At 42.6% G+C, this 12,263-nt stretch overlaps 1 protein-coding gene across 1 annotated transcript; it reads right to left on the bottom strand.

Moving 5' to 3' along the window:
- Positions 1-3,072: 3,072 nt before the first annotated feature.
- On the bottom strand, positions 3,073-11,005 carry SOD2 (superoxide dismutase 2). Its single transcript, XM_051614246.1, has 5 exons — positions 10,899-11,005; positions 9,690-9,892; positions 7,183-7,299; positions 4,590-4,769; positions 3,073-3,587 (listed from the first exon to the last, which is right to left on the bottom strand). The coding sequence occupies exons 1-5, from the start codon at positions 10,925-10,927 to the stop codon at positions 3,442-3,444; spliced, it is 675 nt and encodes a 224-aa protein (XP_051470206.1). The 5' UTR covers positions 10,928-11,005; the 3' UTR covers positions 3,073-3,441.
- Between the last annotated feature and the right edge of the window lie 1,258 nt (positions 11,006-12,263).

Here is a 12,263-nt window from a genome sequence, read left to right as displayed (position 1 = left end):
CAGTAATTATGGAGCAGCATGTGGGAAGGAACCCAGGTATAAGGAACTAAAGCACTGCAGAGCTCGCCCTAAAGGTGATGGTCTTCAGTAAAGGACCTCAGCAGAAGAGAGAAGCCAGGGAAGTTGAGACTTGGTTCCTCCACAGAAAAAAAAGGTGGCAAAACCAAGAATGGACGAGGGAAGCAGCACAATTATAGTTGGAAAACTTTGTATGTCCCTACACAGACACAGCTAGAGCCTGATGAGGCACCAGGTGGGAATCCTAGAAGCATCTTTATTTTAATTAGGAGTACCATCCTTCAGCCTCTGCCTGCCTGGCTATAATTATAGCAAGACCTCTATTTGAGTGTATGTATCAAAATCAACTGTCTTCTCTCCAGCAGAGTTCCCTTCTCTCCACATATTGACAGGCAGCTTCAGTGCTAACTGATTATTTAGAAAATAGAAGCGACAGCTTAAAGAGCTCCTCTCCTGTGTAGCGAGAGCACACAGACTGCTTCTTAACCTGCCTCTTGGACATGGCCCCTGGGAAGTGCTACTGGCAGCAGCGCAGAGCGGATCCACACCCCCACCTAGTGGGGGACGCAGAGCTCTGCCTCTCTGGGACGGGAGCAGCTTCAGCTCCGCAAACACGCACACCTAACACGGACCCGCAGAGCAGCTCTGCTTTTGAATCAAAGGCATAAAACCAGCTATGATGGGCATTATTTTTAATAATTAAGCAGAAAGCACTTTAAGGAAAAGGCAGGTTAAGCGTACTGAGTTACCAGTATTTTATCTGCATGGTACTAGACACGACTGCAAACACAACTCTTGCTTTATACTTGTGCAATGATGAACTTGTGCAAGGTCAATGCAACAGGCACATAAAATACCAGCAGAATGGCACAGCAGCGTTGGAAACCTATTTCGCTACACTAGAGAGAACCCAATCCTTGAACGCACAACAAAGACAAGAAGGTCTTGTGTAAATAAAGAGGTTTAAATAGGTCTGCAAGAGCCTGCCAGCTCACAAGCTGAGTCACGGCATTTTCTGCAGTGTTTGGGGTTTACAACTACTTTTAATACACACTCTGGATAAAGGTGAAATAAATAATTGTGAGGTGGAAGGTAGAGCTGGAGGGGAAAAGCATGTGTTCTTTTATTTCAGTACAGACACCTAAAGCTCTCTCCTGTTCCCAGAGCAAGATGGAGGGGCCAGCCATCTACCATTATGACTTCTCCCTTTATGACACCTGCCATTATGACACCTCCCAATATGAAATTTCTATTTATAACCTCTCCCTTTAGCACATCTCGTTATGATGTCTCCCTTGATGACGGATCCCTGTTTCATCTTCCATTGTGACATCACCCATCTTGATGTCTCCCTTTATTAGGTAGGTCTCCCATTACGACATCTCCAGTTATGGCATCTCCCTTTATGATGTCACTCATTATGATGTCTCCCTTTATGATATTGCCAAGTATGATGTCACCCATTATGAAGTCTCCCTCTATGATGTCAGCCATTAACAATGCCTGTTATGACATGTCCCTTTGTATTATTTATATTTCCGTTTAGGACATGTCTGATTATGACATCTCCCTTTATGACATCTTGCTTTATGACATCTACCATTATGACTTCTCCCTTTATGATGTCGCCCAATATGACATCTCCCATTATGAATTCTTCATTTATTACGTCTCCCTTTATGACATTGTCCATTACATCATCTCTCATTACGATGTCTCCCTTTATTTCATCTTCCATTGTGACGTCACCCATTTTGATGTCTCCCTTTATTAGGTCTTCCATTACGACTTCTCCCATTCTGACCTCTTCCATTATTATGTCACCCATTATGACGTCTCTTTTTATTATGTCACCCATTATGACGTCTCTTTTTATGATGTCACCCATTATGACGTCTCCCTTTATGACATATTTCTTTATGATGTCTCCCATTATGAAGTCTCCCTTTATGATGTCACCCATTACGACATCATCAATTAAGAAATCTCTCTTTATGATGCTGTTATGTCACCCATGACATCTCCCTTTATGACATCGCTCATTATGATGTCACCCATTATGATGTCATCCATTATGATGTTGCCCATTATGTCTCCCTTTATGATGTCACCCATTATGACGTCTCCCATTATGATGTCACCCATTATGACACTTCCCTTTATATCTCCCATTACAACATCTCCCATTATGACATTTCCTTTTATTACATGTCCGATTATGACATCTCCCATTATGACATGTTCCATTATGTCACCTATTATGATGTCTCCCTTTATGATGTTGCTCATTATGAAGTCTCAGGTTATGATGTCGCCCATTATGACGTTTTCCGTTGTGACATCTCCCATTATGATATTTTCCATTATGATGTCACTCATTATGACATCTCCCTTTATGACATGTCTGATTATGACATCACTTTATAACATCTTGCCTTATGATGTCTACCATTATGACATCTCTGTTTTTGATGTCACTCATTATATCTCCCACTATGAAGTGCCCATTTATTATGTCTCCCATTATGACACCTCCCTTTTTGACATGGCCAACTCTGAAGTCTCCCTTTATGTCACCCATTATGACGTCTTCCATTCTGATGTCTCCCATTTCCCTTTACCACATGTCTGATTATGATGTCTTCCTTTATGACGTCTTGCTTTATGATGTCTACCATGATGACTTCTCCCTTTATGATGTTGCTCATTATGACATCTCCCATTATGAAGCCTCTGTTTTTTACATCTCCCTTTATGACGTCACCCATTACGTCATCACCCATTATGGGTGACATCATAATGGGTGACGCCATAATGGGAGAAGTCATAAAGAAGTAAGTCATAAAAGGAGACATCATAATCAGATACGTCATAAAGGGAAATGTCAGAAAGAGAGACATCATAATGGGTGATGTCACAATGGGAGATGTGATAATGGGCGACATCATAACTTCACAACTGGTGACGTCACAATTGGCAACATCACAATGGGAGACGTCACAATGGAAGCTATTATTAAAAATTAGTCTCTTATAGATAGACAGTTACAGAAGATTCTTCTTTTGACATTTATTTGTTTATAGCAACATGAAATATATCTTTTCACTTAGGTATTTTAGTGCAACAAGGAAATCCATTACCTCAATAAGCTTCAACAAGGTGATCTACGATTTTATATGCAATGGAAAGGATTATTTAAAGTGTCTCTCTGTTGCACAACAGTTTAAAGCTTCAAAAATCTAAGTAAGTATCTCTCACAGAATTAAACAAGCAGACAATTTGCTTGATTATTAAATGCTTTTGTTGGATGAGCTAAGTGTTTTCTGCAGTAGAGCAATTCACTTGTAAGCCACATGTACTACTACAAGAGTGGTATCAGAGTAGAACTCGTGACATTTTAGTAGTCTGTGTAACAATTCCACTCTATTTTTTGCAAGTTGCATATCTTGAAGATACATTCTCCCAGTTGATCACATTCCAGATGGCTTTCAAATAATCAGGTCGAACATTTTTATATTGAAGATAATAAGCATGTTCCCATACATCGATTCCTAGCAAAGGAATGAGGCCTGTAAAAAATAAAGGAGGATAAATTACACACCTTATGTGTACAGTCTTACATTGCATCCCAAAGCTGTACCCAATTTCTGAATCATTGTCTGCAGGGAGACAAAGAGCTCTCCAGCACATAGGTGCTCACTGCAGTATTTTACAGAATTGTTTGCTCTCCACACATACCCATACTGCCTAAACCAAAAGAACTGATTCAAATAAGCACCTATGAATACTCTAGAACTGCCTTGAAGGCATAAATGAAATGAGAGAAAGTAATTTTTGAAAAGTTTACATTTTTTGTACAGTTATGCAAGCATTTTTATGAGAAGTTACACCATGAAGGAGTCTCTTGCTGTGCAATTTGCTTCCAAAATTTTAATCACAAATTCCTAATTTTCTAACTACTTTCGTTGGTTTTGTGCCAATATATCCTTCTCACTAAATTTTTAATTGGGAGGTTTCATGGGGAGGAGGGATGAAATTTACCCCTAGCACTGCCAAGTCTAGCACTAAACTGTGTCCCTAAGCATCACATCTATACATCTTTTAAATACCTTCAGGGATAGTGACTCAACCACTTCCCTGGACAGCCTCATTCCAGTGCCTGTCAACCCTTTTGATGAAGAAATTTTTTGTAACATCCCATCTAAACCTCCCCTGGCACAACTTGAGGCCATTTTGTCTTGCCACTTGTTACTTGGAAGAGACCAACACCCTGAAACTAAGCTGTCTAAGAGAGAGCATTTTCACAATATGCCTCATCTATTTACCCTTTGACTAGACTGGCTTTAAACCCTACTGCTCTTCAGTTTTTAAGTTCTGCTTTACAAATGCTCTTTTAAAAATGGCAACTGTTTTTCACTCCTACACTTCTAGTGTTATTCAGTTTTTCAGCCTTATTTATCCAACAATTCTGCTCAGCATTTGTCCACAAACATCTTTACAGATCTCATACACTTGTCTACGAAATATCCGGAGAATCCCCAAGAAGTAGAGGGGAAGGACAGAAACCTAACCTGTTGTTCCTTGCAAAGGGTCCTGATTTGCACAAGCTGCTATTTGTAGGCGTCCTTGCTCTTTGTTATAGCCAAGCCACCCCCAGCCTGATCCTTGAACACCAACTGATACAGCTGTCAGCTTCTCCTTGAAGTTTGCAAAGGAACCAAAGTCACGTTTGATGGCTTCCATCAATTCTCCTTTAAAAAAAAACACAGAAAGATAAGAGATTGTCAGGTACTTAACATATTTCAATTCCTAGATATCACCTGGAAATAGAACGAAAGATAAGTTGAAAAATTTGGGTTCTGTGGGAAGGAAGTGTCTAGACAGAGTAACTGCATCATTAACAGTTCTGTCCCAACCTGCTGAAGAGGGCAAGCAAACTGGAAAGAAATTAACGCAGTAGTCAAAAATCCTCAAAGACACAGTCAGGGTGCTATCAATAGGACGCTCGTGTTTATGTTTTTAACTAAGAAGAAAGGGAACACCACAAAGGATGACCAGGAAAGAAGGTAAAGCGCTTGTTTGCATATCTAAAAGGACAACACTAAGTGGCTGTGATTTGTGTACAAATATGCATTTGGACATCTCTGGTATCACTATAATGAACCTACACATAGTAAGAGTTGTTTAACCACTTCATTTGGAGTTTAGATTTACATCTGCTTCTACAGCTAAATGGTCTATTTGATAAGTAGGCTCTGTGATTAGATCCCTTCTTTTTTGTACAGTTAAGCTAACCTGTGTTGTGAAAAAGGGAACATAAACTAGGTTTACTGTAACAATGCACTGCCAAACTACTTCCTTTTCCCTACACCCTAGCACATTTTTGGTTTTCAGATATTTAAGTGTTTGCTCAAAACCTGAAGGTGTCTACATTCCTTTTTAATTAGCATGTGTAAGAATACTTCATACAGTACAGTGTTGGAGAATTCTTCATTTCTTCACCTAGATGGTACTGAAAATCTCTTGGTGATAGCTACAGGTGCATCTTGAAATGCACAAAGTGCACAAAAGCCTTGAACCGTTCAGTTGAATATGAAATACGACATTTTAGGCCTACTGACTTTCAAAGAAACTTCATAGAAACTGGGAGACAAAAATAAAGGCTTTAAAGCATCTTTTCTGAGAACATCATCTGAAAACAAACTCTATCAGAAAGGGACTGATACCAGAAGTATTTGTTGAAATTTCAGCTTTGAAGCTTCAAAGCTTTATGCTCTAGTCTTAACTAGATCATCTTCAGAGCATCTTTGTACTTCTGTGAGAGTCAAAGATCACAAGCAGATGTCACCTACGAACAATGAACTGAAGTATGAAGTGTCTGAAGCCTGCCAATTTACGGATAGAATTTGTGGGGTTTGGCTGGGATAGAGTTAATATTCTTCACAGTAGCTGGAACGGGGCTATGTTTGGATTTGTGCTGAAAACAAGTGTTGATAATGCAGAGATGTTTCCATTGCTGAGCAGTGCTCACACAGAGCAAATGCCTTTTCTGCTTCTCACACTATCCCACCAGCAAGTAGGCTGGGGGTGCACAAGAAGATGGGGACACACACACAGAGCTGGGGCAGCTGATCTCAATTAATCAAAGGGATATTTCATACCTCATGTTCAGTATCTAAAGCTATGGGAAAAAGGAAGAGGGGATGTTCAGAGTGATCGTGTTTGTCTTCCCAAGTAACTGTTACATGTGACAGAGCCCTGGAGTCCTGGACATGGTGGAATACATGCCGGCCCGTGGGAAGCAGTGAATGAATTCCTTGCTTTGCTTTTCTCAAGCACACGGCTTTTGCTTTAAACTGTCTTTATCTCAATCCATGAGTTTTCTCACAGTCACCTTCCTGATTCCCTCCCCCATCCCACCCGCGGGGAGTAAGTGAGCATCTGTGTGAGGCTTAGTTGCTTGCTGAGGTTAAACTATGAGGCATAGAAACCTCATTCAAAATCCCTCAAGTTTCTCTCAACAGCTTTTATGAGATCTGTATTACAGGGCCTTTACCTTCAACTGCAGGTCACTTGTAGACAATCATTTCTCTGTCCTCCCCAAGGGGAATTCTTGATTTAGGCTTCCACTGCTTACCTATTTCTATTCAAATCGGAACATTTATGCCACTAGGTTAAGTGGTCTGCAGCACAATTCTTCCCTTTCTGTGAACCAAGTACATATATGGCAACTTAATTATCACCGCTTTGTACAACTATTTTCTCGTATTAAGAGGGAAAGGACAATATCACAGAATCACCAAGGCTGGAAAAGACCTTCAGGATCATCAAGTCCAGCCTATGACCAACACCACCACATCGGCTAGACCATGGCACCAAATGCCACATCCAGCCTTTCCTTACATATGGCAATAGTCAAGTATTTGGCAGTGTACACATAATCAGCTTTAGAAATTAAAAATACTTAGCACCGGGCTAGCTTTTTATATTATAGGCTTGCATTCAAAAAACCCTGAATTCCTCAGAATTGTGATAACTCTCATACTGAAAGGCAAATTAACTCCAAAAAATAAGATCCTTTAGACCCTTTCAAGGGGAGAAAAGATCATCATATCTACTGGTCAATTAAAACTGATGCAATAAACCACTGTAACAAACACTAACCTTTAGGCTCTCCTCCTCCACTAGGAGAAAGGTTTGTCCAAAAGATGGTGTGATTGATATGACCCCCACCATTGAATTTCAGTGCAGGCTGAAGTGACACCTGAGTTGTAACATCACCTGAGGAGACAGGAGATAAAAATACACAGATAAATAAAAACTTTATAATCACCACACTAGTCACTAAGTTGCCACTAGGCCTCCATCCATCTCCAAAATCTTACTGGCCTATGGAAAAGACAAGGTTTGTTACTGTTACCGGTATTTTAGATAGTCACTGACGAACTACGTGAAGATTTCTTTATCTTTGACCTTTTCTTAGCCTGTAATGGTATGTAATCTGCCAATATGGCACCTATCAGACAATCCACACTACACATGTAAGATCTATTGCCCTTCTACAGCAGAATAAAGCAACTAGTACCTCCAGAAAACTCTAAGGATCCAGCACTTGTATATTGCTCAGTATTACCACTTTAAAAAACACTGTTCACCCATTAGCCCTCTGATTTGCAAACTACCATTTTTTAAGCTTCTTAAACAATTTATAGTGAAGTTTGTGCTTCAGAGAAAGTAGAGTACTGTAAGCACATACACAAAATGTTCTTCTCCCTCCTATTTTTTGTTTAATTTTGGTTTTTTGTGGAGGAATGTGGAGATAGTGACAGATTATTTTGCTCCACATGACAACCCTGCATCTGAAATCAAGATCAGACAGCCCTGTACTTCATCCTTCTCTACAACATGCCATATTGCTTAAAAGAATTCACTGGTGCCTTGTGCCTCTAAATGGCGTTGCACTATTTCTACAGTATTTTGAATGCTATTTTGGCTTTTAAAAGAATTGAAACACTTTGAAGCTTTTTCCACCACTCAATACATTCTCCAATTCGGAATCAGCAAGGGCAGCTGTTTCCTCCATTCTCAAAAAGAGCAGTAGAAGTCTTTCTATAGCAATAAATGAGTCCTCTTAACACACCTGAACACAAGCCGTCAAGCACTAGCACACCTGTTACTAAGGTTTAAATAAGGGATTCCAGGCTCTCAGCATCTCATCCTAATAGAACCACAGAATCATTTAGGTTGGAAAAGACCTTTAAGATCAAGTCCAGCCTTTAACCTAACACTGCCAAGTCCACCACTAAACCATGGCCCTAACTGCCACATCTGCATGTCTTTTAAATACCTCCAGGGATGGTGCATACTTCCTCACATCCTTCAGAAACTACAACAGCCTTGGTAAGCTTCAACAAATAAAAAACACCTGGATGAAGCTGCTCCAATATGACTCACAAATCTCCCAAATATACAGAATTCAATGCTTTGCTAAAAGGGGTTACAGCAATGCTCAATCACACACCTATGGCTTTTTGATTTTGCTAGAAAAAAATACAGTGAAGAGTTTCCTTAAGATGTAGAAACTGAACAGTTTTCTACAAACTTTTCTTCAGAATAATGTCATCCCCACACAAATTCACTTTCACATGCAACACAGTTTAATATTTTGCCAATTCACAAAAATATCTTTAAGTTAAAAAACAGTCTGTAACTAATGTGATCTCTGCATCAACAAAACCAGATGGGTACAGGACTGCAACGAAGCATCCAAACTACTGTTCCTACAAACAGTATTTGTTGAATTCAGGTATCAAGTGAAAGATAAGACACCTCCTGTACTCACTCACGTGGCATCTTCATGATATTTTCCTTGAATTTTGCATGCCCTAATGACCTCTTCTAGTTCATCCAGAACATACAACATAACACAAGCCAGAAATCCAAAAATAACCAAGGATGTATTAAATGTCTGTTTTTATCACTGTTTATTCCACCATTCCTTATAGGAACCTCTTCCCCAAGACCACTAGGAACCACAGATGGCATTTGACCAGTGACCTTAGAACACAGTATCTGTGGTGCCATCATATCAGTTCTGTTGAAATTGGCACTGGAAAAGACAATGGGAAATAAGTAACAAGTTTCAGCAGAAGAATCTTGTAATTTATTTGTACAGAGTCCCTGGCCTTTGCTCAAGCTCACCGCACTCCTCAACACAGCCCCAGAAGACAATTAAGTACACCCAAGACAGGCAGCACAAAGGTGCCCCAGACTCGTGAGCTCAGTTTGGTGCTGTATACATTAACCATACATTTGTCTTAGCTTCATTTGCACACGACTATTTCACAAGAATCAGCAGAGCATCTGATGTTAAAACGATCAAGGTGCACAAATTTGGCAGATTTATTACTAATCTTCCATTACAAAGTATTTGCTTAGTAAAATGACTGCAGTTTCCTACTGACTCAAGTCTTTGATTCAGGTTACTAATATAAATACAGAAAAAATCCACAACAATCAAATTCAGAGAAAAAAGGGAGCTTCAATTACATAATCCAAAATCTGTAAAAGAAACTGTTTCCCCTGGAACAAAGGGATCTCCATACTTTTTTCTCCTATACCATTTAGATCAACTAGCCTCTGTCTCATCTGTTGACTCTGGGTATACTGACCTTTTGCCAGTGCCTCTTTGTATTTCTCCTCAGCAACGTTCAGGTTGTTCACGTAGGTGGCATGATGTTTGCTGTGGTGCAGCTGCATGATTTCTGCATTAATATGAGGCTCCAGAGCACCATAGTCGTAAGGCAAGTCAGGAAGAGTGTGCTTCTGCCTAGAGACCAAGCATCCCAATGGCGCTATCAACTTGGCACCACTTCTGCAAGAGAAAAAACAGAAGGAAGCAGTCTTACTCAATCCTTCAGCTTTACTGCTAAAATAGACCAAAACCGTGACCATTACGATCAGCTGTTTTAAGTATACAGGGTGATATATCTGGTAAATAGGTCAAATTTCCATCTTAATTGCTTAATTGCGAAGATTAATTCACATAAAGGTCCCAGATACAGGGCTTCACAATGTAAAGCTGCCGCTTCTCAAGCCAGCACAGTCATACAAAGCTGCGCTGGGCCTAGGAATGGAAAGCCAGCAGTAACACGCTGACATTCAGTTTCACCCAACAGAAGCCAAGATGTCCCTGAAGTGTCCTTCCCTCCTTATCTGCAAGGTCCCTGTGCTGGGACATAAAAAGGCTGAAAACCCGTCGGCGAACTCCCAGGACCGAACCTCTCCTCCCTGCCCCCGTGCTGGGCACCAGGAAACCACACCGCGCCGCGACAGGGCAGCCGCCGCGCCCGGCTGGGAAAAGCGGGCAGCTCCTCGTTACCCTTCCCCACCGTAACAGCCCGCGCTCGCCCGGAGCCACGGCAGTGCCCGAGGGGAGGGGAGAGCCGCTGGGCTCGGGGGAAGGTCAGCGCTCGAAGACCTTTCCGTGACCTTGGCATAAACCAGAGGCAAAATAAGAGCAAAACCCTCGGGGCTGTTCGGAGCGGCCGAGAGGGGCGGCCCTGGCTCGCGAGGCGAGAGGATCTGGCAGCACCACGCCAGACCACGCCAGGCCCTCGGCGGAGGCAGAGCCCGCGCGGGGGGAAGGACGGCCCGCCGGCCGCGCCGCCACCCGGGCCGGCGCCGCGGGGCAGCGGGCAGCAGCGCGACCTCCCTCCCCGCGAAATGGCGGGGAGCCGCGCAGGGGGCAGCCCCACCGCCTCCTCCTCCTCCTCCTCCCCTCCCGCCACCTCTCGGAGGCGGCGGGCGAGGCCGGCCCGGCCCCCGCCGCACCTCGCGGAGCCGCGGCCGACGCGGCAGCCCCGCGGCGCGGCCCTCACCTGCCCGCCCGGGCGAAGCGGCACAACATGGCGGCGGTCCGGCGGCACAGGCAGCCCGGCCCGGCCCGGCCCCCCGCGGCGGAAAGGCGGGGCGAGGGGCGGGCGGCCCGGGGGCCGAGCCTGGCTCTCAGGGGAGGGCGGCCGGCTGGGGCACCGCCCGCTGCGGAGCGGCCCGAGGGCAGAGCCGGCCGCGCAGGAAATGCCCGCCGGGCAGGTCTGCCCGCTGCGGGGCCTTCGGGCGCCAGCGGGGACACGGCAGCACGATACAGCTCTGAAAACCTGCCTGGCAAATACATGCTTCTGCCAGCTTACTGCCACGACCGGCAGCGCTGACAAAAACCTTTCCAGCTATTTCGTCTACGACTTAGTTTTTTGTTTCTGTCCTTTTCCTCATTTTTGCGCGCATCTTGTCTCCAAATATGTTTGCTTTCTGGTAGCAATTCAGCAGCCTTTAACGCTGGTGAGAATCCCTCACTCGGGTAACCTTAACACCACCGGCTAAAATAATTGGTGTCCTTAGTGCAAATGAGTTCAAAGACCCATTAAATAATTGTTCCTACAGAAAGGTCAGTGAGGAGAACTCTTACTTCAGTTAGGTCACACTCTGCAGACAAGAGAAACATGAGGTAAGATTGTACATAAATAATCTCTGCTACCACAAGCCCCTCCATTGTTAGTCATCTTTTTAAATAAACATCTGTTTTCTAAGATCTTACAGAACCGACATTTATCAAACTATACAAAACCACAAGTTACAAAAATTCAGCAGGGATTAGGTCTGAACATCCCTCTTGAAAATAAGTTGCCTTATTTTGGAAATTGCTGTGAAATCCACTAGGAGAGACCCATAGGGAATCAGCTTACTGAGGCACAGTACAGCAGTGTCTGTCCCCTCACTGCTTTAAGGACCCTAGATTAAGAAAGTACCTAATTTTAAAGAGGAATGTATTTTATTTATTGGTGATGAAGGAAATGTCACCTTCTGTTAAAACGAGCCAACTACATGCAGGATTATTAAATGTCATAATAAAGCAGTGATAGCCAGGCATTGAATATTACCATTTTAGCATTTCTCTGTGTATTCTTACACTGCAATTCACTAAAGCTTTGCCGTAATAAGTCAAATATATGATGCATCTTATTATTCATGGGTGCAGTTGCTGAGTCACTTTCATTTTGAAAAAAATTAAACAAAACACCCCAGCCTGCTTATTTAGAAGGTCCTCTAAGCAGAGAAAGATCTTGCCTTATGATTATGTTCATTCAACAACTAACTTCTGAGGGTCTAATTTGAGTTTTGAAATAGCAAAGTAAAGGTTTAAAAACTAAAGTATCACACTTGAGAAAATTAAAATCATCCTTATA

The sequence above is a fragment of the Apus apus genome, chromosome 3 (genome assembly GCF_020740795.1).
Source record: "Apus apus isolate bApuApu2 chromosome 3, bApuApu2.pri.cur, whole genome shotgun sequence".
NCBI classification, from domain to species: Eukaryota; Metazoa; Chordata; class Aves; order Apodiformes; family Apodidae; genus Apus; species Apus apus.
Note: the sequence above shows the minus strand (reverse complement) of the source record. Positions and strands in the feature narration are given on the sequence as shown.

What these genes read in the sequence shown, in the direction of transcription:
- SOD2 (XM_051614246.1), bottom strand. Translation starts at nt 10,927, where the DNA reads ATGTTGTGCCGCTTCGCCCGGGCGGGCAG. An exon ending in CGCTTCGCCCGGGCGGGCAG is followed by an intron (nt 9,893 to 10,898) that starts GTGAGGGCCGCG and finishes TTTCTCTTGCAG; the next exon opens with AAGTGGTGCCAAGTTGATAG. An exon ending in TGGAGGAGGAGAGCCTAAAG is followed by an intron (nt 4,770 to 7,182) that starts GTTAGTGTTTGT and finishes TTTTTTTTAAAG; the next exon opens with GAGAATTGATGGAAGCCATC.